Raw genomic sequence first — 27,311 nt, forward strand, 5'->3', positions numbered from 1 at the left:
CACTCATAAATATTAACATATGAAAACATGAAGCTTGAACTCTACATAAGCTGTTGGGAACACAGCTACTTATTTAGAAATATGTACATTAAAAATTAAATTGTCTATTAAATCTTGTGTTTATAATGAATTTCAACACAAAAGAAATAATTAAAACGTTTCGAATTTACTAAAATATAAATCTAAAATTGTTTAGATTTATTAAATGTTTAACAAATTTAGTTCAATTTTTGTTCTTTACAAATCAAAAAGATTTAAATTAATAATTAATGTATTATTATTCTTTGCACAACTGGTATCACCTAAATTAAAGCAACCTCTCACTTAAATTGTAAAATTAGTACAAAAATAAAATAAAATAGAATGCAAAATGATTTTTTTTTTTAATCATTCGAACAAACATTAAAAATCGCGCGTCAAGAAATGTTTAAGAAAAAATATAAACGCCCTATCAAAATCGAAAATTTTACCCCTCAGCGTTGCCGTCGCGTTTATTTGCTGGCCCTAAATATCTAAATTATTTATTATATTTAGGTATGCGCTATACAAAATGTTTAGCTATAAGGAATTTTTGACAGTAATTTACAGCTGCCGCTTTTATTTAGAGACGACAATTATTTGGTTTGTTTTCGACTATTTTGGATCTTATCGTCTTTAATGCATGATTAAATTGATTACAAAATAATGAAAGGCTGTTATCGATAAACTATACCGGCCAAAGAAACCTCGAGGCTATGGATATTTTTGTTTAGAAAAACTGCAAAGTACATTTTTTGTGAAAGACGATATAAAATGTTAACTTTATTAAATAGAAGACTGGGATTTTGCATAAGATACAACTTAGTTAGGAACTATGTTTTACCGGCGAGTACTGACAATACTGTTGACCCAAAGGTTATGTACGAATTAAAGAAACATTTAAGGAATCAACGGCTGCTTTTTAAAGATGGTCCAACATGCCTTCTTATGGAATGTCATTTTTGTAACAACATTTCTGGAAGTGAAGCATTTGTAAATAAACGAACTGGTGTGTAATTAGTTTTGTTGCGAAATTATTTTTTATTTTATTTACTTTTCAAGGTCTCTTCCTGTGTCCAAACTGTGATCTCAAGAAAAATGTGGTAGACATTATTCATTTATACGAGAAAAATTGCAGAGGTGATGCGAAGTGCAGAGATGTGGAATATAAAAGTAAATTTACGGACTTACAATCAGTTTCACAAAGTGTTTGTGACAAGCTTGGAATAAGAGGACTTCAGTCTGCAGACTTGGTGCACTTGGGGGCACAATATGAACCTAATTCAAATTGTTTACGTTTCCCCTTAAAAAATGTGGCAAATAAAGTAGTTGGTGAGAAAATTCTTCACTTGTCCGATAGGAGAGACGAAACAATAGGAAATTATAACCAATCTGGTTTGTTACTGTCTAATGCTCCACAAAAATCTTTGCGAGTGGTTTTAGTATCTAATCTTATGGACTTCATCGTTTTATCGATCCAGCGTTTGAGTAACAGTAGGTAAATTTAAATTTAACTTGTTTCCAATTGTGATATTATTTTAGACATTTATGCTAATTATACGATTTTTTATTAATTGAATTTATTTTCCGATTTTTAGCATCAGTTGCATGTTTGCCCTACGGCCTGAAATCTCTTCCTCAGGAATGCCTTCCATGCCTTGAAAAGTTTAAAGAAATAGTTTTTTGGTTTAATTTCGAAACAACGGATTGGGATGTCGCAAAGAATTTTGCCAAGAAACTAGAAGAAAATCGTTGTTTTTTTATTCGACCTACTGGCACGGAACCTGCTCCATTTGAAGCTTATAAAAAACGGTTTAATTTACAGCATATTCTGAACAAAGCCACTCCAATGTGCCACAAATCTATAACTACGTTTAGCGCCCTCAAAAATGATATTCTTAGTGAGCTGCAAAACATAGAAAAAGTCAATGGAGTAAAATGGAAACGATATCCCATATTGAATAAAATTCTTAAAGGACACAGAAAGGGTGAATTAACAATCTTAACTGGCCCTACTGGCAGTGGAAAAACTACCTTTATGAGTGAATACTCGTTGGACTTGGCTTTACAAGGAGTTTCTACTTTATGGGGATCTTTTGAAATTCGCAACTGTCGTCTAGCAGCGACATTACTACGTCAGTATGTTGGTTATTCGCTGGAGGATAAACTTAACGAGTTTGAATATTGGACTAGTGAATTTGAAAGATATCCCTTATATTTTATGACTTTTCATGGACAACAACCGCTTAAATTAGTAATGGAGGCCATCGAACATGCCCAGTATATTCATGACATTAGCCATGTTATTATAGATAATCTCCAATTTATGATGGGCATGTCAATCGCACAGAAAAGCGATAAATTTTGGGAACAAGATTCGATTATATCTGCATTCCGTTCCTTTGCAACGAAAAATAATGTTCATGTGACATTAGTTATGCATCCACGTAAGGAACGTGCAGACGAAGACCTTACCACAAGTTCGGTGTTTGGAACAGCTAAAGCTACACAAGAAGCGGACAACGTACTGATTATCCAAGATAAGCGTTTAACATCTCTTAGAGGAAAAAAATATTTGCAAATTGTAAAAAATCGATATAGTGGGGACTTGGGAATTATGCCTCTGGAATTCGATAAAGAATCCCTGAGCTATTCTACGTCAAATAAAAAGAAGAAAACAAGTAATTCTTAAATAAGTTTTAGTTATAAAAATTATGTTAAGCTCTAAATGTACATATGTTGTAAATATTGAAGTTTGTAATATATAAAGTTGTTCTAAGTGGAACTTTGTTTATAGTTTTTGGTATCGAGCAGCTTTTTTCCGCACATGGCACATATAGCTTTTTTGTAGGCACATGCTTGACAATAATGGGAGCCAATCTGATGCACTTTCTGCCTACATATTCTATGTGAAAAAAAAGTTTATTACATACGAATCCAGCAACGGTATTACCACAAACTTAAACTTACCTACAAGGTGCTAAACTTCTAGAAATGGGATTTTGTCTATCTCTAGCGGTAGACAAAAATTTGTTTTCGTTGATTTTTCTTTTTCCTGCTCCATTTTTCCACGGATCAGGTGTTGCAATTTTGGACAACTTCGCTTCGCAACGATCACAAACCATTCCGCACAGATATATATTGTTTATTTTGACTAAAATTAGTGATGCGAAAGTAGCAAATACATATGTTGCATTTCGATTAATAATTTAATACCCTGCCATATCTATCGCTTATATATACATATAATCATATACATAAAAGTATTATAACATTTATAAATTTCACCGGAACAATAGAGGTGAATGACAGAGAGAGAAAAACAAATAAAAGAGAAATTCTTTAATATATAAATAATATGGCGTAAAAATTTAATTGGTCATGCATTAATTGTAGCATATGTAGTAACTACATCTTGTAAATGCGCAAATTATTTAAACTCATCATCTAAATATGCTGTATATACTTACAATTTATGTAAAGAATGTTATGGTAATGCAGTTATTAGCAATAACTAAATAAAATTGATTCGATTTTACATTTAAAAACTTTCAGCTGTTCAATAATCTGTCAAACCTTTCTTTTTTAGTTTCAACACCAATCAAATTAAATTGCTTCAGCTTCAACTCAACCGAGTGGAGTTGAAACCCATAACGGGGTATAAGTTTATCAGATTCAAAATCGATCACCAGAGAACAGAATACATTTTTTGTATAATCTCTGATTAGATTGTGTTATTCTTGTTGCCCTAAATAAACCGATACAATTATAGCACCGATAAATATTTAGTATGTGGTATACCACATCTACATCTCTAATAAGTAGCATGCAAAAGTCAAATCGTAATCGTCTCAGGTAAACAAATTCAATAACAATTAAATATCTAAATAACTAAAGCTTTTGTATATAGTGAGGAGCAGCTTCTTAAAGCTATACAGAAGAAAAAAGAATGTAATGCAAAAGCCCAGAAAATAGTTGAGTCGTTCTTAGAAAGAAACATTGCAAGAGATTATTTCCTATCTCAGGTTAGTATGCAAAAACTCAAAACAATTTGTCTTACCGATAAAAGCTCATAAGTAAACATACAGGATTTTCGAAATGGTGTGTTGTTTGTGTCAATTTATTTATACTTATATACTTGAACATATCTCTTTATTTATGTATATTTTGTTATTTAATTATCATAATTCTTGTATTTTTTTGTCAAGTTGAAAGATATTAATCAATGTCATTACGAAGACATCGTGGATGAACGACACATTCTTCTAATATGTGGGTATCCCTTATGTGACAATCTATTGGAAAAGTAAGTTTTAATTAAGCTAAATACTATTTTTACATTAATTAGTATTATTTTTATTTAGAGTGCCTTCAAAAAAATATCAAATATCGACGACTATAAACAAGGTTTACGATATAACGGATCGTAAAAAGTTTTGCAGCTCTCAGTGTTTCAAAGCGTCCGAGTTCATAAAATCACAAATATTAGTGAGTCCGCTTTGGTTGAGACAAAATGAACAAATACCGGAGTTCAAATTGTTGGAGGAAAAAAATACATAACTTGGTACTTAATTTTAATTTTTAAAAATAGAAAATTAATCTTGATATTGACAAATAATATTGTAGTTTTTAGTGTATAATGATAACACATTATTTGCCTATATTCCGTTCCTTTTCAAACGAATTAAATTAACTCGTAAAACTATTTTTTTTTTTAACTATGTGATAAAAGACTATTAAATATTAATTATAATAGATATAATATTATGAAATAAAATTTGTTTCCCACCAAGAGCTGTTTTTTTTGGCGATCTAAGCCTTGTTATAGTCGTCAATGAGTTTTAGATTAAGTTTTATACACTCTAACTCAAATTTGCACACCCATTAAAACCCACCTGAAAACACTTAAATGGAAAGTCCTACCCCACCCCCTATATTACCCAGATAATCCACTGTCCGATTATTATTCATGCCGTTCGGTGGCACAAAGTCTGGCTCAGAAGTAGTTCCAGTCACAAGGCGTCATCGAAAAATGGTTTGGTTCTTGGATAGGATTACAAGAACAGTTTCACCGTAATGTTATTCGAGCTTTGCCAGAAAGTTGAGAAAAAATTGTGAAAAGGGATGTGCAATACTTCCAATAATTCATTTGTAACCATTTTCTTACAATAAATTGCATTTTCATTAAAAAAAACATCGATAACTATTAATTACTTTAATAGAAAATTTCTTTTTGTTATCATATCTAAAATTATTGAAATGCATGCAAAATAACGTATCATCGAAAAATTCGAAATTGAGTGTCCTATTGATTACACTTCACTACTTCAAATTACATACATAATAGTGCATATGTTCAACATTTTCAGGTTCTGCGGTCAGATATAAACCAGTTTTAACTAATATTAAAATTTTGTTTCACTCATGTTCCATTTTATTTCGTGTTTCATTCATGCCACCGTAAATTTCAGAAAATGTTGTTACGTTATTTTGCATTTCAGGAGACGATATGTATGTATAAGGCATTATCATTACACATATGTACATACATACATACATACATACATAGGTGCTGTGTCACTCAGAAAAATGAGATAAGCCTTAAACTATGACATGGTACAATGGTTTTGGTGAATAATACCATGTAAAATGAAATTAAATATTCCGTTGTATTGTTATTTATTTAATTTTATTAACTACACCAAATATTTTAAATTTCAATTTGCAATTCATTTAAATCATAACAATATTATTATCGCGTTCGAAGGCTAAATCGACTTCACGCTTTGCGTCCTCATCTGTCCATTCACCGCATTTCGTTAAAACATCAGGTTCAGTACTCGGTGTTGGCTATATACAAAAATATTTATAAATCAAAAGGTACTTAAAACGTTGAATTGTGAAATTTAGTAAGGATATCTCAATGAAGATTATTTGTTTATAAGTATCTACGTCTTAAACTATATTGTTCTTTTTAAATTATATTCTGTTTGTTTTACCTGTTTGTCAGCTGCAGACAATTTTTTGAACATATTTGCATAAATTTTTCTTTCTTTATCGTTAGCCTCCTTGATTCGCTGCTTACAAATTTGTATTTGATTTATGGCAGCTTTGTTTGTAGGCTCCAACTCGATTACCTGCATATAATAATTATAGTAATTTTAACCGTAAATATTTTTTTACAATATACCTTTTCAAAATCTTCAAGTGCCTCCTTAAATTCATTAATAGCTAGATTACATTGTCCCCGACGGTAAAGAGCTTTTATATTCAGGGGATCTAACTTAAGAGCTTCAATACACTAATAAAATATAGATAGATATGTGCACATTATTATTTTCGCATATACTAATTATTCTAAAATATATACCGCTTGTTTTCCTTCGAAGTAATCATTTGTTTTCTGGTAACATAAAGCTATATTGCTGTTTGAAGCTATCTTCAACTTTTTCGATTCATCATTGTCTGCAAATTGTATGAAAATATAAAAGGGTTAAAAAAAATATTGTTTGCAGTTTTTTATATTTTTTCCATACATATCACATATACAGAATTTAAATAGACATATTAATATTAAGTTCTTACCAATTTTTGAAATAATATCTACACAGCTCTTGTACATTTTTATAGCCAACGAAAAGTTTTGTTTAGAGAAATATTTTGTTCCTTTAGATTTATACAATTCAGCCTGTTGCAATCTTTCCTCATCTGACAATTTCCATTCTTCTATTCCCTAAAAGTAAAAAAAGTAATACCAACAGCACTGATAAAAACTGAGATATGTGTATATATCGCTCATTTGCTGCAAGACCGGCATAAGTCAAAAAAATCGATTCGCCAGAAAACGCGTTTAAAGTTTTCAACTTACTACAACCTTACACGGTGACTCCAACCTTACACCTCTTCTCAAGCGGAGCATATAAGAGGTATTCATATGAATTTTTCACTCTGCAGCATTAACTCCAAAATCACGTTTTTTGAATTATGCCGGTCTTGCAGCAAATGAGCGATATGTAAATATAGATATAAAAAATATAAAAACTTACCTTTTCACAATCAATAAGTTTGACTATATATTCGACAGTAGAATTTGGTGGAATGTTAAATACATCATTTCCTTTACTTCCAAAGGCATATTTCGGTTGTATTTTTATTCTATAAAAACATTTAAACAGTTCATATTTATGTATTTTTATGAACACAAGTTGTTATGTATGTTAATCATGTAAGTATAAATCATACGATTTTTATCATAGTTTATTCTAAACCAACAAGACATACCGCATACTTATTTATCGTACAATATGTACAATGTTTTGCGCATTGTGGCTTACAAATTTTTGTTAGAATCCCACAAACTTTACAATACACTTAAAGCGTGGGAATTTTTGAACAACTTTTAATTAAATGTATTAAAATTTAAATTATGTCTAATAAATATGAATTACCTTGAAGTTTCGCCAACAGTCATTCTTTCCAGTGCTATCTCAACTCCTTCAATAATTGAGCAATCACAACCTTCACCATAATCAAATTCTACATCACGCTCCTCAAAAGTATTTCCATTATATTTTCCAATCAAATGAACTGTCGAACAGTGAATAAATTATTAAAATTTATATCATAACGAAAAGAATTATAACATTAACAAAATTGTAAGAAACGCATTAAGGATAGTAGGCAATAATTAATATATTGAAATACAAATACGTTCTCTTTAACAAAATATGTTTTGCTCAGTTATAACTGAATAAGAAAATATTGTAATATACATACATACTTACATCCATGTACATATATAATTTACTTTACCTTTCACAAGAGAACCTTCGGCAGGTGAACGTTTCTTATCACTGCTTTCCACAATAAACCTCTCTATGCTACCATCCTTATTTGGGCTAACATCCTCTCCTTTCCAACCAAGCATTTCCAACTAAGTATATAAAAAAAAACCAAGTACGTTGAAAATATTTTTATGAATATGTATATTACTATATATGCATACCTCGAATATCAATGTTGAGTTCGGAGGAATGCTCGGAGGACTTCCAGCCGCACCATAAGCATAGTCAGGAGCACATGTTAGTAAACATTTTTCATTCAATTTCATTGTCGGCACACCCATATCAAATGCCTTGATAACATGGCCTAAAGGAAAGTTGTTATTAATTTATATGCGTTGATAGAAGCTTCTAGAAATTTACCTTTTCCCAAATCGAACTCAAAAGGTTCGCGTCCAACACTAGAGTCAAATACAGTCCCATCGACCAATTTCCCCGTATAGTGCAAAGAAACTTTGCAACCATTTAATGGGTATTCTTCACCATGACCTTCATTTATAATTTCTTTCAATACACCACCGTCTCCAGATAAATCAATTTTCTTATTTTCAGACATTTTAAATTGTTTATTTCAGAATTAGCTTCCCAACGTTACTATCGGCTGAACAAATGTGATTAAGAATTCTTCTTCTTATTTCAATGCGGTATTCACAATTCATGCTGTCATCTTAACCCTACATAGGCGAAATATATAAGTGAATATTTTGAATTCTATGTAATTTACATGATTCAACTAGAACCAGGCGAATTATATATATATATATATTTCCTGCTTCCAGAGACTTTACACAATTTATTATTGTGGTGATATTTTTGATAAATAAACAATTGATTGGTTGTTGGAAATAGATATCAATGGTCATTAGTTCATTAATCGCCCACACTCACATACAACTTTCTTCGCTTTGCTTGACAATGCGTACTTTAACAAAGGAATAATAATGTCAGAATAAACTCTTTGCTTGTAGTGTTTCTATCTAAATAAAAACGTCGACTGTTTCTTTGCAAAGCGTAAAATGAAGAGAGTTTATAAGTCTACCCATAATTACGTGGAAAAAATCCTTTACTTCAGAATAGTGACTACTTTTACCGGTACTTTTACAGTGACAGCCTAAAATTTTTTTATCAGCGCATATACAAGTTTTTCAAAGTTTTAATTGCCGATCTAAATTTTCAGGTACTCTTTATTCAGATACAGCAACACTCAGCTTTGAAATTATGCGCACTTGGTTAATGAAAAATTTGCAGTGGAGAGTCTCATATGTATATTTTTTATTTATTATTTAATTTCATTGTTTCTTTAGCAACTTTGGTCCATACAAAAGTACATAGGCACAATGCCAATCTCCACCTCCCGACAGGCGTAGTATATCATCAGTAGTTACAGAAGTAACCACATCGTCATCAAATTTGAACCAGATATCACCGGAGTGTTTAACCCAAGCTACATAATGACCAGAAGAACTTGAACGTCCTTTATGTGTTAGTACGGCGTGAAGAGTATAATATCCTGAATTATTGCTGCCTGGATCATTTTCGAACCAATAGTTTTCGGTTTCTACATTTTTTTCCACTTCAGTTGGAGTACTTTTATCTTCAGCGATAGCTTTAATATTGCCTTCCAAATTTTTGTCTTCAGCTTCTTTAAACTTAGCTCTCATAGGGCATAACTTATTTTGCAGTTCTGGGGTACATAATTCAAATGCATCAAATTCAATTGGAAATTTTATGTCTTTCAAAACTTTCGCGTTAATACCCTCTTTTCCCTTGTATTGAAAACGAACAAATTGTATTGTTAAATACGCTGGTAGGCGACTGATAAGAGACTGAAAAAATGCAATATTTTATAATTTTGAAAGTTTTTGAAGAAAAAATATCATAAGTTACTAAGACTTTCTATCTTGTTTTCTACATACCGTTCTAATATAATTAGCATCTCGTCCCAAAGTTTCGGATCGCTTCACCAATTGCTCCTTCATTCGCTAAACGTTGAGAATACAATTGTTTAAAATAAAATTCGGTAATATCTTTAAAATTCAATTTACCGATTTCAAACCGCTATGCATATATTTTACTTCCGTTGATATAAAACAGCTAAGTTGAAGAAATTGCTCTTTAGCTATAGTTGGCTCCTCATCTTCGGTTTCGGCACAGCTCATCTTAACTTCGAATGAACCACCAAAGTATTGTTCTATAAATGAACTGAACAAAAATTTCAGTAATGGTAAATTTATTGTAACTATTTTAAAACCTGTCATTTATATTAAAAGTTATGGTTGACACGAATGCTTACTTGTACTTTTTAACGTCGCTTCCTTCGATTGCTTTGTCGTTAGAAGCTGGAATTTTTTGCTGCATCATTTTCAGTAATTCTGACCAACATTCATTGGCATCCTGCTGTCGATAGGTGCCATTCTCACCAACTTGTGAGAATTGTGGCGATGCCCGATGTAACGTTTGTAATAAAATTATTGGCGTTACTGTACTGCCACGTTCCATTTGTTTAAATAAAAACTTCATGGCTGAAGCCATTGCAGTTGACATTGAACCGGCATCTTCACTGTCCACTCGGTATTTATCAAGAGCCTCGCGTAGTTCAGGCACTGCATGTAGACATTGTACGGTTGCATTCATATAACAAGTATTTCCTAAATTCGTGAGACCAGCAGGCAATTCCATCTTAAGGAATATTTTATGTTTTTAATAATTTTAATATACTAGGTAAAATAACTTACTGCTGTTGCCATTTCTGCATCATTCATATCTTCTATAAACTTCACAGGAGTTACGGGTTCTTCGGGAACCTGTTCTTTAGATCCCAAGAGTAACACAGTTGCACCCTTTTACATATAAATTATTTAATATTAGTAAATACTTTATCTATTTCTATTTCTATGTTTGCCTACATCTTTTAATTGAAGATTCCATTCATTATCCTTTAAAATACCGCCTTTACACATTACTTTTTGACGATCAGGATGCACTCCAGTTAAAGCAAATAATTGAGCTTTGAATAACAATGGTTCTTCATCGGTGTTTGCTTCTATGTCCGGAAAAAGTTCACGTCCCCATTTTACTTTTACTGTTAAAAATATTATAGAACAATTATTATTTCAGAAATTTTATTGTTATAATTTTTACTATTTACCTTTATAGGCAGGCATTTTCACTTAAATTCTTTAAAAAAATTGTTCAACAATATCTTCGCTCTGTTAATAGTGGAATTAAAAAACCTAAAAGTCATTTGGCATATATGTGATAATCCAAAAACGTTTAGAGAAAGAAAAACAGGGCATGTTTAGTTCATATTTCATGAAGGATTTAGGAACACAGAGTGGCATAAATTATGTGTTCAAAAACTTCATAAAAGATATAGTAAAATTCAAATTAAAGTTAATTAAGTACAATTTGAGTTTTTTCTGTGACATTGAATAACGTAACAAAAATATTATAAATCAGCTAGATATTCAACAACTCTGACTAACTCTGTTTACATTTAATTCAGTTTTTTATCATTAATTTTTTTTTTAGTTCATGTATATGACTGTATCTGCTAAATAAAATTAAAAGTTTAAAAGATGGGTAGTATTTGCATTGTACTCTGGAAAAAAGGAGAATGATTTTTGATCTATACAAAAAAGGCTAAAATCTAACTCAGTTTGCCAAAATTATGAATTATGGAAAATGGCTTCAACGCCATAAATTTTGTTAAATATGATCTCAATTTGCTGAAAAATGGAATAATCCTCCTGCTTCTGCACATTATGCTGATAAAGCCATACATCAAGTTATAAAGCTAGGCTTTAGTAGGGCATCCCCAGATTCGGAATATGGAACCCATTTTATTGTAGGAAGCTATTCTTAAGTTTTCCTTTTTGAATTTCAGCAAATGAACAAAAATTATCAAATTAAAATCTTGTATTTTAATAATACTTCTACAAATGTAGAAACGATTATCACTCTGTAGTAAAAATGTTTGTGTAACCATGTCATATGCTCGACTCGATAACTCTTGATAGTTTGACATTTCAAAGAATTGAAAGATATCGAGTTATATTTATTTATGTATGTAATCACTATAAGTGAAATTACATATTACTGTAAGACGTTGGAGAAGATTTGTAAAAATATAACATGGAATTGCAGCAATCACCTGAGGTCGATGATTTAGAAGAAAGGGTCAAACTTAGGCGAGAGGCAAGAAGGAAAAAGATTCTTGAGAATGCCAAAAGTCGGTTAGAAAAATTAAGCATGAGACAAGGTGGAGATGGCGACAGTGATTTGGTGCACCAACGTTCTAGTAAGCTTATTTTCATTTTATATACAACAACTTAGTTATATTTTAGTTTTCTATAAAATTTTAGACCATCAGATACAAGAAACTATTGAGTATTCTGATCCAGAAGTTGAACCTGATATTCCAGAAAATTTACAAATGCCGTTTCAACATTTTCAACAATTTGAAAACACATTCAAAGGATTTGAAAGCAGTTTAAACCAAGAAGATGTGCAAGAAAAAGAAAAACCGTTCTTAAAATATAAATTGCATGTTGTGTTAGCTGTGACAATTGCATATATTACATCTTTAATACTAAATGAAAGTGAAGGAAAAACGTTTTTTGTGATAATACCAGTTGCCTTGGTTATTATATCTGATCTTACAATATTTCGACAACAAAAGCAGCGTAATCCAATGATTAATATGCTAGTGATCTTTGGACTACGATCCCAAGAAATTGTACATGCATTAGATGTTGTCTCAAAACTACAAAACATTATGGCAGATTTGTCAATTTTCATTTTTTACTTTTGCTTAGCTACTTGTTTTGGTAATCAATTTGTCCACCTAGCTGATATAAAATAAATTAAAAAATAAATATAATAATTTTATTGTGTGAAATTCGCTTGTACCGATTTACATCTCATTTTTTTTTTTAATATTAATTAATATGTATAGGTATATATGAATTGTAACGCATTGAAAATTAATGTAAATGAAAAATAATTCTTGGTATTAATAAGATCAAATTAGAATAAAATATAATAAGATTTTGAATGCCGCAATGTATTGAATTGACCTTTTGTACTGCAGCTGTATTCCGATGCTTATTTTCACATGCGAATACACAAACAATGTTATATTCCTAAGATTTTTGATACATTTCTTATCGGTACAATTAATTTTGGTTTTATGCGATTGACTTTATAGCACAATTTATGGAGTGTTGACATTGACAAGTAAACGTGCTATACAACAAAAGTCTGTGGAATTTCAGTATTGAATTTGCGTTTGATACTTCATCAGCTGAGTTTATTTACCAAGAGATAAGAGATTCAAAGTGAAAAGCGTTTCTAACCTTAAAAATTGGCACATGAGAGCACAAATTTAGAGTGTAGAAAGCTGAGAGGGCTGCTACTTTCTAACAGAAAAATTTTAGTTAGCAGAAATTAGCTGCTGCCATGTGAAGAAACAGCTGTTGCAGACATGTGTGTAAACAAACGATATACGTACGACATATTTGCTTTGATTTTGTTCATTGTTAGTTTCGAATTGTGAAAATAATAATTTTATTGATTAAAAAAAACATTTTGGTATTTTATTATTAATTTCAGCTAGTTTTTCGTTTCCTTACTTTTTCGTTGTTTTGTTCTTTATGGGAGTAAAGTGCTGAACACATAGAGTGCGACACGACATGGCAGCACGACAGTGAACTGTAAATGGTGTCGTAAATCCTTTTACATGAACATTTGTAAGAAGGCAGCGACATAACAATGGCCGTCATGTACACAAGACAACACAGCTGCCCATTTTCCATCTATACAATTTCATTGTGGCCGTACTAATATCTTTCACTTCAATGAAATTTTAATAGTTTGATCAAAGTGAAATTTTTTACTAAAAAAATAAGTAAATAGGTAAATCTATTTGTTTTAAATTATCAATAGTTATTACAAATGATATAACAGAGCTATTTTATGCTTTTATTTGTAAAATTACGTCAGCTTTGGCAGAGCTTTGAATAATTTTATATTTACATCGTCGCCAAATTTAAATATATTTTGAAGTTAGCGAGAGCGACAACTGACGGTCTGCAGTCGTGCAGCTGTCTAAATAACTGTGTCCTTAAGAACGTGTGTATTTTAATATTTGACAGATGTCGCTTGAAGTCTTTTGCGCTCTATGTGTTCAGAACTTAACTTGTGACTTTTCGCATTCTTCTTCTTCCTGATAATTAGCAGCTACTAGCATTTCAAAATCAAACACATTTTTCATTTTTCTTAAAGTATGCAAATACGAACATTAAACAATTGAAACATGGAATATAATAAAATAAGAATTATAATCATGTAATTAGTGAAGTAAATGTCGAAATGTTTCACATAATTTTTCATTTTAAAATTTTCACTAGCACTTAAATACTACGCCTTTTAAATAACAAACTATTAAAATACAAAAATTTCATAACTTGTGAACTACCTACAATTGTCACACAACGCCACTGGCGAAGTAAGCCAACACAATACACACTCAATCGCACCTTAAATGAAATATACCAATAAGTCTTTCAAAATCAACCAATCAATTTCAGCTGCAGCCATAGCAGAGCTCTGATTGGCTGCTTGTGGAATTATGTATGTTCCAAACAGTATTTACAGTTCAAACAGCACAATTCCCTTACCGTGCCGTTAGAAGGCAATTGTTTTTGCATTCGTTTCAGAGTGTTTGAACACGAAGGTTGAAAAATAAGCGCAAAGATGGACTTCTAAAACAAACAAAAATATAGTAAAAATTGATTTTGCAAAATTTTACTAAAAATATAAAAAAAAACTTGTGTTAAGTGAAAATAAATCATGGCGCGTTACGATTCACAAATATGTCGGGATTCACCAAATTGTTACAATAACGAGAATATATATTTTAACGATCTGCGGCTTAATGATGTTTCAATTATTGAACGTATGTGCTGCTATAATTGTTAATTAAAATGTATCTAGTGGCCATTTTTTTTATAATTGCATTTGAAATATACATATTTACCATTAATAATAATAATAATTGATAATTTCATTATTTACTATAAACATACAATACATAGATATCTAAAGTTGTATGTATACAATGCAAATTTGGAAAAACGATACTAGTGAAGTGAAAGTGTTTAAACTTTTGAAGGACTGCGCAAAAAATATTAAACAATTATTAATAATTCAACAGATATAAAGCCTACTTCAAATTTTGTTTGCTTATTTGTGTATATTTGCATGGCTGCTTTAATAAAAATAAAAATTAAAAACAAGAAAAAAACACACAAGTACTTAATTTTGATAGGTCAGCAAGTATGATAGTGTACATATACATACATATGTATATGCTATATTGGTCCGATCTGAACAATATATTTCGTGATTGTAGCATTACAAAACTTTAGAGCGATATCTCAAAAACTAAAGGACTGGTTCGCTTACATACTCACGGAGCCTCCGATGTTTTCTTCTGGGTGTTATAAATTTCACAGCAAAATTGATATGTATATCCTGTTCAAGTTATAAAACAATTGATCAATGTGTTTTGATGACCGTTAAACCGCGATTCTTCGTTTAGAAATACGCAATAAATTATTATTTAAATGACGACATTATAACACGGATGATTAATAGTATACGATATCGTATTTTAAATATATAAAATATTTAAACTCTTCAATTACCTAAATTAAAATAAACTAAAATAAATCGTGCACAGTTCTGCTTTAACTAAACTGATTTAGTTCAACTTTGCGGAACCCTAAACGATTCTTCAACTTGCTAAATGTCTCATTGGTCATGAAATGCTTTAGCATTGAAGCTTCATATCGACATACATATATTAATTCTTGTATGGAATCATTTTTTATTTGACAAGACGTCTTCACAAAATTTATTACGAGTATCCACAGCAAACCCCGCGCCGTCGGATGCCACACTGAATTAGTGTTTATGTAGGTTTTCTCTCATGAGCTCAGCAAATTGATGAACTCACGTATTGGCTGATCTTTATATTAGGTATAAGGGAGCTAAGGGGATTATTGAACCGATTCACCACGCCGACCATTATCAGGAAAGGCATATCGCTGAATTTAAATTACATATGTATGTATTTCCCACACTGATCGATATTTTCGGTAAAAAGATAACTATAAGAACTAGATCTTCATATTCAGCGCCAATGGACTTGAACAGTTTTAGTTTGATTTAGGCAATTTTTAGTCATAAGGTGGAGTACTTCAAAAATATTATTCATGCAAAGTTTTATCTTGTTATATTAAATGCTTCTTAATTTATATAGTTGCTAGGAAGTGAAAGAATTAAATAGAATTTAAAATTGTGTTATATGAGAAGTAGGCGCCCATTTTCGTACTGCTACATAGGAATGTGATCGAAATGTCACGTGCCAAATTTCGAGATATGTGATTTCACCTAAAAGTGGGCGAGCTCACGCCTACCATCAAAATTTGACACTGGCTTCATTAAAAATTGAATGTCTCTGGCGTATTTAGTTATTGATTCTTCAGGCTTTTGATAGTTTTTCACAGTACCGTTATATGGGGAGTGAGCGGGGTTTTCATATATGTATATGTGTGAATGTAACTAAATGTATCTCTATATGTTGGACTTTTATACTTATTCGTTTTCGTAATGCTTTTAGAACAATGGAGTGCTTCATATTGCTCTGATTCAAGTAATAATCCAGGCTGCTATATAACAAACGCTTGTTCGGGAGCAAATTTAAGTTCCAACTCATTTTATCGGTCGCCACAATGTTGTTCTGAATCATCACCCAAATTTGATGGTAAGAAATAACTTAAATAAGCTAACTTATATATTATAATATATTATATTATAGTTAATTTGAAATATAATATATTTAATATATCGTAGATACATGTTGAATTAAGTTTTTTAAGCATGCCCAGTTTTATAAAAAATACGCAGTACACAATTTTGTAAAATAAAATTAAAACAGTTTTATAATCAAATTATATATTCCTCTTCTTTTTTACTGGCATAAATTCTACTCTCGCGGTTATAGCCGTGTTAACAAAAACGTGCCAGTTATTTCTTCTTTTCGTTATTTGGTGCCAAATCGTCATGTCAAGTGCAGTCCTTCACCGCCTGATTTCTCTAACGGAGAGGTGGTCTTGCTCTTCTTCTGCTTCTACCGGCGAGTACTGATTCGAAAACCTTCTTAACTTTAGTGTTCTCTTCCATCCGGTTAACATGACCTAGCGGCTGTGGTGGCTGTCTCTTGATTCGCTGAACTATGTCAATGTCGCCATACAGCTCCTACAGTTCATCGTTCCATCGACCGCGGTACTCGCTGTTAGCGAGTAAAGGACCATAAATCTTCCCCAGAACCTTTCTATCGAACACTCCTAAGGCCGACTCATCAGATGATGTCATAGACCATGCCTACACCCCATATAGCAGGAATTTAATTCTGAATTTCCACCTCAGTCCGAAGTAGCACCTGTTGGCTAATATTATTTTGCATTGGATTTCGACGTCAGCTTACACAACCGTCTAAGCTTTGCGGGGATACCAAGTTCAGTCATAGCTACATATAGGCAGTTCCTTTTCGTGCTCACGTGCTCCTTTCACGGGAGTTTTCCTAGATTTAGTAGATAGTAGATTTTCCAGGCCTAAAGCCACACTGATAAGAACCAATCAGTTTGTTGACGATGGGGTTCAGCCTTTCACACATTACGCTCGATAAGACTTTATAAGCGATATTAAGAAGGCGTATCCCATAGTAATTGGCACAGATTTTGGGGTTCCCCTTTTTGTGGATAAAGTTTCAATCGTCGGGTACGATTTCATGCGACCATATCTTCTTATCTTACAGTGCGTAAATGGGTGAAATCGCACTTTAGCCACGCCTACTTACTTATTAAACAATTTTAAAGTTCATTTGATTTTCTAACTTCCCATTGTTCAAATCCAGAAGCAATTAATATAACGGGATAAAATTTTGCAGGAATAATGCTTATAACTAAAAAAAAACTGTTCAATCCCCTATGTATGTATGTACCGAACATTTGGAACCCAGTATATATTTGACTTTTTACCGCAAATATCCGTCATTGTTTGAGATATATAATTTAAATTCCTGATAATAGTATGTCTGAATGTCAAAAATTGGTTGAATCGGGTCAGTACCCCCCTTAGCCCCTGTCAATGAAAATGACCGATCCTGTCATTCTTATAATAGTATTTCTTTGTGCCTAAAATTGGATGAAAACATCACTTCGCCCCCAAACAACAAATAAGTCGGTCAGTATAGAAGTCACCACTATGAGCAAAAACGCGTAAGACTTTGTTCATAATTTTAAAACTTTTAATTTATTCTTCAAAATCTATGTGGTCCCCTTAAAAAAACCCGTCTTGGCACCAATGCACTTGTGCCAACGTTTTTTCCAATTCTTGAAATAGTTGTTAAAGTCAATTTCGGGAATGGCCTTCAATGCGTGAAGCGATTCACGTTTAATGTCAATTGACTCAAAACTCTCTCAAGCGGTGGTTTGAGTTTGCTGAATAGCCAGAATATATCCTAAATCCTTGGATTCCGATCCTCTTTTTGTCGTTTTGCACCTTAAAGTATTTCCCTTTTTTTTTGGTTTTGATTCTAACATGTTGCAAGATTATAAAATGTGTGGTTCCACCCGAACTTAGTCCTTCCTTCTTGTTTTCCTTTTTATTTGAATTATATTTTTATTCTAATATATCAAATATGCATATGTATTTGTTCGTTAACTTGTTAAAATTCTAAGGGTAAGTTCATAATGTCACTTTCATAAAAATCTTCAACCTTTTTGGCAAAAAATTGGAATAGTCGATTTTCATAAGCCTTTTTTGGGGCAAATTTTTCACCAGGAAAATCATTCGCCATAGACAGGAACAGGTAGTAATCACTTGGTGCCAGGTCTGGAAGATGCAAAAGACACTTCTAACCAATCTCGTGGAGCTTCTGGTGGACCTCGCCGGGTCCTCATGGAAATATGTTCCCTCTCTTAGGTTAATAGTCAAAGTTTTTTGTCGATTTTTTCTTTGGGCAGTCCAGCAACAGCGTAGGTTAAGAGACGAAGGATATAGAACAGGAGATTCCCTGCCGATCTCACCAAACACCGTCAATCCTGCTTTGGCTACCGTTTGCACTGACTAACTTTGATCGACCATGATCGTTTGCTTTTGACGTTGTTGTAAGCGTTCCACTTCTTATTGCAAAGCCATTTGCTTCAATCAATTTTGTCGTGCTTCAACAGCGAATCACAGATGGGATATTATATTGCGGTCTCCATTATTGCTATTTTTACAAGCTAAGCTAAAAAATGATAGGATATCTTTGTTACTTTTATAAATGAAGTTGAAATTTTCTGTTAGCGACTGCCTTATTACTAACGCGATTGTCGGCGAAGATGGTTATGACAGTAGCTCTCAACTTTAAGGCGGCTAATATAATGGGAAAGCAAAAAAATAATAAAAATACATTTCGTTTAGTAAATTCCCAGCACAGTTCCACAATTTACTATGTAAATGCCCTTCAACCATACTAGTAAATAAACTTTTAGAAAATTATATTGTATCCATGTAGCAATTTTTAATGTCTCTTGTTTCTCTATTCGTACCGGAAACTATTGACTTTACTCATTATATATACCTATTGTATACAAACTAACAATTGTTTTTCTTAACATTCGCTTTGTTCCAAAATTTATTTCAAGAAACGGGAAAAGACTTTCATGAGATTTTACTCACACCCACTTCAACGAAAGAAGTAGCTGCTGTGCCTGCTGTGCGTATAATTAAGAAAAGAAATACGGCCAACAAGAAAGAGCGAAGAAGAACACAAAGTATCAATAATGCTTTTACATGTTTACGAGAAAAAATTCCCAATGTACCATCAGATACGAAATTATCCAAGGTAATTATAATACATACGTATATAATAGTATGTAAGTGTACTTACCATATCTTCTAGGACAAAAATAAACTGTAGAATTAAACTTATTGATGCAAATATGCATACATGGGTATGTGTATTCGCAATTACAACGCAGTGCATTAATACGGCTCTAGATTCGTCTTAATGTATCTACTTGAAAGAGGTAAACCACTTTTGTGAATATCTACGACTATGTATGTATGCACATATATATTGTACAAACAACAATTGTTTACCTTAAAGTAGATCTAATTTGTATATTTCAAAACATGAAAGTGCATAAGGAGGTTTCAATGGCAGATCCAAAATTGCTTTCGGGGGGAATGGGGGTTTTTCCTTCCTACATATGTATGTTTTATATTAATGTTAATATGTTTCGTAAATTCTTGTGAATTTGAATTATAATCTCCGAATTTGAGGAGATTCTTAGATCCAAAAGTGCCTTTTGGATCCACCACTGGTAGGTTTATAGAATGTACAATCTATTCTAAATGTACTTATGTACATATGTATGTATGTATTAAAGTGGAAACAGAAAAGTGTTTTTGAACCCAACCAGTTCATACCTATCATCAAATTCGCCATTTTGAATATACATTTTTGCATACCAGCAGCGCTGTTTTGCCTTAAAAAGTTAACTTCAGGTGCACCGAAACTATAATAACTTACACAGGGGCGTTTCTCATAGCACAGGGTATCAAAATATATTTATCACGCTTTTGATAAGCAAGTTTTTATGGTAGCTACATGTTTTAGTTTTCCAATCTAAACAATGTATTCGGAGATGGTAGCGTTGCCTAGGACAATACACTGAGCTAAATTTCAGTAAGATAACTTGTCAAATAAACAAGTTTTTCATACAAAAACTAGACTTTGATCTATCAGTTCGTATGGTAGTTAGATGTTTTAGTGATCCGATCTATAAAATATTTTCTGTAATTTTAGCGTTTCCTTGAACAACAATCCATGTCAATCGTGAAAATATCTCATCAAAAAAACCAGAACTTGATTTTTATCGATCGGTTTGTATAACAGCTGCATACATACATATATGCAATCATAGACCGATAACGGCAGTTTTGATAAAAGAACAGGTTCTTGAGAGGAAAAAGTGGTATGCATAATTAAAAATGGATATCTCAAAAACTGAGCTACTAGTTCGCATATAGGTATTCGGCCAGACAGTTGGATATAACTAAGTCGACCCAGCTAATCAGGCTGGTCATTTACAAATAGGTTTACATTAGAGGGCCTCCGATGTTTGCATCTGAATATTACAAACTTTGTGGCAAACTTCATATGGTATGATTGTGTTTTCTGCATCATGTACTCCTTAAAATCTATTAATCTAAATTAATCGTTTTAACATATAGATATGTACATGTATATTTATTTTTATTTTCAGATTAAAACGCTAAAATTAGCTATACTTTACATTAAGTACCTGGTTGAAGTGTTGGATGGAGATCAGGATCCGAAAACAGGATTTAGCGCTGATTTAAGGCCACTACACAGAAAAAGTTCCAATGACAAGAGATCTTACTTAAAACATGATTTAAAGGTAAGATTTATTGATAGTGTGAAAGCATAGCAAGTCAAGTTATAGAAATATTTATACACAATACACCGATTATAGGGTTCTTGCAATTTTTAAATACCATTCTTGGCGGATGATTTTTGTTATCCAGCGAACATTCTTTTGAAGCTGAGAACACGAAAAGGTGCATCAGATTGAGAATATACAAAAATAATCTTGTGGACATTTCTTATGTTTTCATTTGAAACTTTGAAAAGCCAGGTATTGAACAAAAAAATTTTCGAATGATTAACTCACCTGAAGAAAAGTCTGTTGTTTATCAATCAACTATTTGAAATCACCAAAAATTTTGTTCTGATATCTCACGAAAATCCTTTTTATACCTAAAAATATCAAAACATGCGTCACTTAAATATATAATAAGTCTCCCGAACCAATTTTTCGACTTCTGTTAAATTATACAAGTGTCTTCTGAAGATTACTGCTAACTGTAAAATTTATGAATTCGATTCCAGCGGGGCCCTCTCATAGAAACGATTGAACAATTTTGATGAAAATACTATAAGCTCTCACTATAGTGGTAGAATAAATCAGAGGATATGTATCTTTCCTAGGTTGGGGGAACTCTGCATCTTCCATATATTTATTTTACCAGTTAAGAAGACTTACTGATCATTACCATCGTCACTAATAAATTTTAGTGCCGTATTACTAATTATAGGAAACTTAGACCACCCTCTGAAACTGTTTATATCCTCTGAAGGGACCCATCGCCCAGAAACAACCAGCTTTGTCCAATAGAAGAGGATTTGTGTTCCACCAGGCCAACGGCAGATCACACACACCGACAGTGAATTGCCAGATGCTACATACCTGAACTTGGTCTACCTTATTTCCGACCTGGCACCAAGTGATTACTACTTGTTTTACTCTATGGCCAGATAGTTTGTTGGTGAAAAATTCGACTCAAGAGAAGTTTGTAAAATTGTGTTGTCCCAGTTGTTTGCAAATAAAATAGCAAAAAATATAGATCTTACATGTAACATTCCACACAAGGCATTTATGGTTTATGGTACTCGTAAAAAATACGAATTTCAGTCAGTAGAACCGACTTTGTCATGTAAAATTCTTACATGAAATGCAATAGTTTTAGTTAGGCGTGGCTTCCATACCTTGTAACGAGCAAATATTTTGCATACTCCTATGTACGAGTATTCGTACGCAAATGAACATGTGAAATGTATGTTGTACACGTGTAATGGTGTCAATAAGTAAATATGTATATACATATATAAATAAAAACACAATACTTATTACAATTACGCCCCTTAAAGCGGTTCTACTCATTTTTATTATTAAATAATTTAGTTAGCTTATAACAACACTTCACTAAATGTCGACAAAGGGTAGTTACTGATTTCGGGGGGTGTTATGAAGTTAATGTTTATACTATACATGGTTTCTCCATAAATTCGGCGAATGTTTGGTACATTAATTGCTGCTTCATTACAGTAAAAGCATAAATAGATAAGCCACACACACTTGACACTTGCCCGGCTTGTTGTCAGCCAGCGGCAGATGCTGTTCCGCATTGCTGCTTCGTGGGAGTAAGGCGAAGTGAAAGGGGCACGTAACAAGTGCATCTGTGTTTCGTTCGAATTTTTATACATACCCACACATAAAGTTATTTCAGAATGGGTGTTGCGGTTAACTCAATTGTGCACTCCCACAAAATTAAAAACAAAAAATAAAACCAAAATAAAAAATTTATTGATATCACTTTAATGTGTGTGTATGCGTAAATGCATATATCCGTTATTGATGATTTTCTCGTTTGAATTGATATCTAATGCATTATTTGTATGAAGATTCCAAATTACTTTCAAGAGCTTAATGGTTTTATTTCACAATTAAAGCCCTGTATTCAAGTACTTAGAGTTGAAATACAGAGAACAGCGAAATTCGTAATTAAATTAGATATTGGAATCTATGGTATATATACATATGTACAAGTATAGCACAGAAAATTAGTTTATTTAAATTACATTATGTACATAATATAGAAAATATCAATAATTAAATTGAATATCATATGAAACAGAATTTCCAAAGAATAGGAAAAAACGGCTGCACCGAAGTTATAATACCCTTCTCAAGTGCGGTTCTGATAGCAACTTTGTGTATAACTAAGGACCGTTTTCTCAAAGTCTGGTTAGCAGAGATTTGTCAGTTAAGTTCTTTATCGAAAGAAGAAGTCTAGGTTAAGTTAATCGGAACTTAACTGACAAATTGCTGCTAGCCAGACATTGAGAAAACGGACCTAAATCTGAAAACGCAATTGGCCAAGGGTTATCAATTAACCGGAAATACTTTCGCTAATTCTTTCTAGCCACGTTGTTTGTTATAAGCAAACTTAAAATCGAATTAAGGCTACTTAGTACAAAAAAACCTTATCTAAATAATAAAGTAATAGGACTGAGTCGATTTAAATTATAAAAATTATTGAAACAATCGTTACAATTCTTTGAAAACTTTCAAAATATACTCCTTCTGCGTCAAAGCAGCGTTGCCAGCGCGATTTCCAATCATTGAAGGCGTCACGGAAGGCATTCTCCGGAATAGCCTTGAGAGCCGAGGTACATGCTGCTTGGATCCCCTCTGTCGTCTCAAAATGCTTGTCTTTCATCGGCCTTTTCAGGCAAGGAAACAAAAGAAAGCCCTGGGCTGTGGGGCGGATGCGGAAGCATTGGGATGCCGGCCTTGGTTAGGTAGCTGTTCACAAGAAAGGCGGTATGAGCCGAGGCGTTGTCGTGGTGGAACTTCCAATCGGCTGCCATATTTTGTAGGACCCGATTGGCCCTTCGTTTGAGTCTCTTGAGGACTTCCATGTAAAACTTGGCGTTGAGGGTTTGTCCAGGAGCAGTGGCGTAGCTACAACTTCGGGCGCCCGGGGCCAAGGATGTTCTGCCGCCTCCCTTTATCTACCTACCTACAAGTTTCATGAGGTGGTTCGAACAAAAGTGAATTTTTACATAATATCTTCAATATTAAGTATATATTGGGTTGTCAAAAAAGTCTTGCGGTATTTTTGCTAGTTGGCGCTGAAAGCGCGTAGCTCTAGTTTTATTCGTCGCATCGGGTCATGCTATACCTTTTTGGAAAGCTCATTTCACGCGCTAACACCATTATCGCCCTATATCTTGAACACTTTTGACACAATTTGCAGGAATTTTTGCCGAATTGGAGTTTTTAAATACCATGTTTGAAAATTTGGAGAAATAAAAGTATTTGTTACATTCAAAGCATAGGGTAACTGTGAGAGTGACACATCGTGAAGACCGTTTTGCCGCCCCCTAGACGTTGCGCCTGGGGCGACGGCCCCCTTCGCCCCTCCCTAGCTACGCCACTGTCCAGGAGGAACAAATTCTTGGCGAACGATGCCTTTGATGTCAAAAAAGACAACGAGCATGGTTTTCACTTTCGATTTGCTCATTCTTTCTTTTTGCTAAAACAACATCTGGGTAAGCTTGCTTGATCATATCAAACGTCTCTGTCGCAAATTTACCGAGTTTCACATAGAATTTAATCGCGCGTCTCTGCTCTAACGATCGCTGCATTTTTGGCTTGCACCACTTACAGAAACACGTCATGCGAAAATGAACGCCCTGTACCGAATCCAGTCAATGCGCGCACGCTCCGAAGTACAGTGGGGGCGGAAGAAAATTAGTCCCAGCGAATTTAAGGTACAAGATTTGAAGATGTTTCCGTACAAAGTCCAGACGGTGCATCAGCTGTTAGCTGCTGACCGCCAATCGCGTCTAACATACGCTCAAGCCATCCTTAATCACCACCAAGAGGAAGATGATTTTTCATAAAAAATAATCATGAGTGATGAGGCCCATTTCCATCTTAGCGGGTACGTAAATAAGCAAAATTTACGCTTCTGGGGCACTGAAAATCCGCGTGTAACCCACAAAGAGCCATTACACCCGCTCAAAGTCACTATATGGTGTGCTGTTTGCGCTGGAGGAATCATCGAAGACGTCGTGGGCCAAACGGTTACTGTGAGTGGTGAGCGCTACAGAGCAGTGATCAACGAGTTCTTTTTGCCGCAACTGGATGAATTGGGATTGAAAAACATGTGGTTCCAACAGGACGGTACAGCGGCACACACTGCACGTGCCACAACCGATATGCTGAAGGCTGCATTTCCCGAGCGCCTAATCTCCCGTTTTGGCGATTTGCACTGGCCAGCAAGATCGCCTGATTTGACCGCTCCAGACTTCTTTTTGTGGGGCTTTTTGAAGTCGCGGGTTTATGTCAACAAGCCTCAGACTCTTGCAGCTCTTAAAGACAATATCCGTCAAGAATGTGAGGACCTATCGCCGGAAGTTCTGGCCAAAGTGATGGAAAATGCCATAAAAAGGGCTCAAATGACAATCAACTGTGGCGGCGGCCATTTACATGATATCATATTCTCGACTTGATGTAAAAAAATTTAAAAGACCAAATAAAAATAATCCACAAGCAGAATCAAAGTTTTTAATTTTTTAAAAAATTACAGCCAAAAAACATCGGAAGGTTATTTTTGCGCCACCTTGTATAATAATAACATTATATAATAGGTCTCATACAATTTAACCTTTTAAAAAGCCACAAGTATTATGTTAGTCTAAAAAAAGTATTAAATAGCGAACTTAATACCAAGCAAATTGAAAATATATCAAAGGAACGATTTGGATGTATAGTTCAATATCAGCTACTATCTAGGCTATACCTGGTCTGCAACTACCAACAACCTTTGCACCCCATAATGGCTCCCACTAAATTGAACATTATAAGGATTATTGATGAGGAAATTATAAGATTTTTTAAAAATAACGGTTTTAAGGAAAATATTTGTAAACAGCAATAATGTAATGTTAGTTTAAAATGACACGACGCTATAATTCATTATGCTTAGTACACCAGCATTTACTTGCATTTACATAAATAAATATTTTCATAGTTAAATGAATAATTTGAAATTTATATACTTATATCCATCTACAGAATATGCAACGCTCAAATAAAGGACGCACTGGTTGGCCTCAAGATGTATGGGCTTCCGAATTAATTCCTGATCAAGAGTGAATGAACGTTTTGTGATTTCAACCGAACCATTTTATTGCTTGAAATGCTGTTTGGTGTAATTTTGTTTAATTAGAATATGTGTAACTTAAATCATAATGTATTTATTTTATATAAATTTGGTTATTTTATTATGAATCGTAACCCAAAAAACAGTTAAAAATAAAAAATATGCATAAATTAAAATAATATGCTTTTTCCATAAATAGCTCGATAAAACATTAGTATCTATTATTTGAAAAAAAAAATTAAAATTGCACAGGTTTAATATTTATAAGAATGTATAATATAATATACATACATACTCGCATGTACATATGTATGTACATATATACTACATGGTCTGAAGAGTCGTTGGCCCCAATTTAGTACTCGTTGTTCATACGATCCACTAACGCACAGCAATATTGATTGTTGATTATATAATGTAAAATATGATAAGAATGTACAGTTGACAGTTGATGAAAATAATTCTTTATGAAAAACAAATTTAATATTTTAAACCTGGTGACCTTCAACGGGCAACAATTATTTAGTGGAATGGCAATTAAACACTGGTGTTTAATGATGTACTATATATATTTAAAAAAAAACAAATTCTTAAAGGGTAGGATTTTTTGATCGATTAAAAAAAAAAAAAAACAAAGTGGGGACAATCTTTTCATTTGTAAAAATTAGTTTTATTTCAAGAAGACAGATTTATGTTTCGGCCACTAAAAAAGCAATTCAGAAGTTTTCGCAACGATGTCATGTTGAGTTACTGCTTCTTTCTTCCTTACGGGGAGTGTAATTTGTACGGGTGACC

At 32.9% G+C, this 27,311-nt stretch overlaps 7 protein-coding genes across 7 annotated transcripts; 4 read left to right on the forward strand and 3 right to left on the reverse strand.

The window, feature by feature from the left end:
- Positions 1-563: 563 nt before the first annotated feature.
- LOC105222265 (mitochondrial DNA helicase) lies at positions 564-2,803 on the forward strand. Its single transcript, XM_011199500.4, has 3 exons — positions 564-1,027; positions 1,081-1,512; positions 1,617-2,803. The coding sequence occupies exons 1-3, from the start codon at positions 793-795 to the stop codon at positions 2,708-2,710; spliced, it is 1,761 nt and encodes a 586-aa protein (XP_011197802.2). The 5' UTR covers positions 564-792; the 3' UTR covers positions 2,711-2,803.
- On the reverse strand, positions 2,701-3,188 carry LOC105222264 (cysteine-rich PDZ-binding protein). The gene is made up of 2 exons (XM_011199499.4): positions 2,989-3,188; positions 2,701-2,923 (listed from the first exon to the last, which is right to left on the reverse strand). Exons 1-2 carry the CDS (start codon positions 3,141-3,143, stop codon positions 2,794-2,796), a joined length of 285 nt encoding a protein of 94 aa, XP_011197801.2. The 5' UTR covers positions 3,144-3,188; the 3' UTR covers positions 2,701-2,793.
- A 529-nt stretch (positions 3,189-3,717) lies between these two features.
- On the forward strand, positions 3,718-4,802 carry LOC105222266 (putative RNA polymerase II subunit B1 CTD phosphatase RPAP2 homolog). The gene is made up of 4 exons (XM_011199502.4): positions 3,718-3,873; positions 3,929-4,043; positions 4,227-4,324; positions 4,383-4,802. Exons 1-4 carry the CDS (start codon positions 3,809-3,811, stop codon positions 4,576-4,578), a joined length of 474 nt encoding a protein of 157 aa, XP_011197804.1. The 5' UTR covers positions 3,718-3,808; the 3' UTR covers positions 4,579-4,802.
- Positions 4,803-5,688: 886 nt separating this feature from the next.
- On the reverse strand, positions 5,689-8,480 carry LOC105222268 (FK506-binding protein 59). Its single transcript, XM_049446736.1, has 10 exons — positions 8,223-8,480; positions 8,024-8,166; positions 7,831-7,951; positions 7,467-7,605; positions 7,065-7,173; positions 6,604-6,751; positions 6,389-6,483; positions 6,209-6,319; positions 6,018-6,155; positions 5,689-5,868 (listed from the first exon to the last, which is right to left on the reverse strand). Exons 1-10 carry the CDS (start codon positions 8,413-8,415, stop codon positions 5,752-5,754), a joined length of 1,314 nt encoding a protein of 437 aa, XP_049302693.1. The 5' UTR covers positions 8,416-8,480; the 3' UTR covers positions 5,689-5,751.
- Positions 8,481-9,107: 627 nt separating this feature from the next.
- On the reverse strand, positions 9,108-11,160 carry LOC105222269 (ubiquitin carboxyl-terminal hydrolase 14). The gene is made up of 7 exons (XM_011199504.4): positions 11,008-11,160; positions 10,766-10,941; positions 10,595-10,699; positions 10,153-10,538; positions 9,905-10,061; positions 9,776-9,841; positions 9,108-9,685 (listed from the first exon to the last, which is right to left on the reverse strand). The coding sequence occupies exons 1-7, from the start codon at positions 11,021-11,023 to the stop codon at positions 9,149-9,151; spliced, it is 1,443 nt and encodes a 480-aa protein (XP_011197806.1). The 5' UTR covers positions 11,024-11,160; the 3' UTR covers positions 9,108-9,148.
- A 748-nt stretch (positions 11,161-11,908) lies between these two features.
- On the forward strand, positions 11,909-12,744 carry LOC105222270 (uncharacterized). The gene is made up of 2 exons (XM_011199505.4): positions 11,909-12,159; positions 12,224-12,744. The coding sequence occupies exons 1-2, from the start codon at positions 11,994-11,996 to the stop codon at positions 12,721-12,723; spliced, it is 666 nt and encodes a 221-aa protein (XP_011197807.2). The 5' UTR covers positions 11,909-11,993; the 3' UTR covers positions 12,724-12,744.
- A 1,218-nt stretch (positions 12,745-13,962) lies between these two features.
- On the forward strand, positions 13,963-26,709 carry LOC105222271 (heart- and neural crest derivatives-expressed protein 2). The gene is made up of 5 exons (XM_011199507.4): positions 13,963-14,817; positions 16,546-16,689; positions 19,619-19,818; positions 21,245-21,400; positions 26,429-26,709. Exons 1-5 carry the CDS (start codon positions 14,712-14,714, stop codon positions 26,507-26,509), a joined length of 687 nt encoding a protein of 228 aa, XP_011197809.1. The 5' UTR covers positions 13,963-14,711; the 3' UTR covers positions 26,510-26,709.
- Positions 26,710-27,311: the final 602 nt, after the last annotated feature.

Source organism: Bactrocera dorsalis, chromosome 1 (genome assembly GCF_023373825.1).
Source record: "Bactrocera dorsalis isolate Fly_Bdor chromosome 1, ASM2337382v1, whole genome shotgun sequence".
Taxonomy (NCBI): Eukaryota; Metazoa; Arthropoda; class Insecta; order Diptera; family Tephritidae; genus Bactrocera; species Bactrocera dorsalis.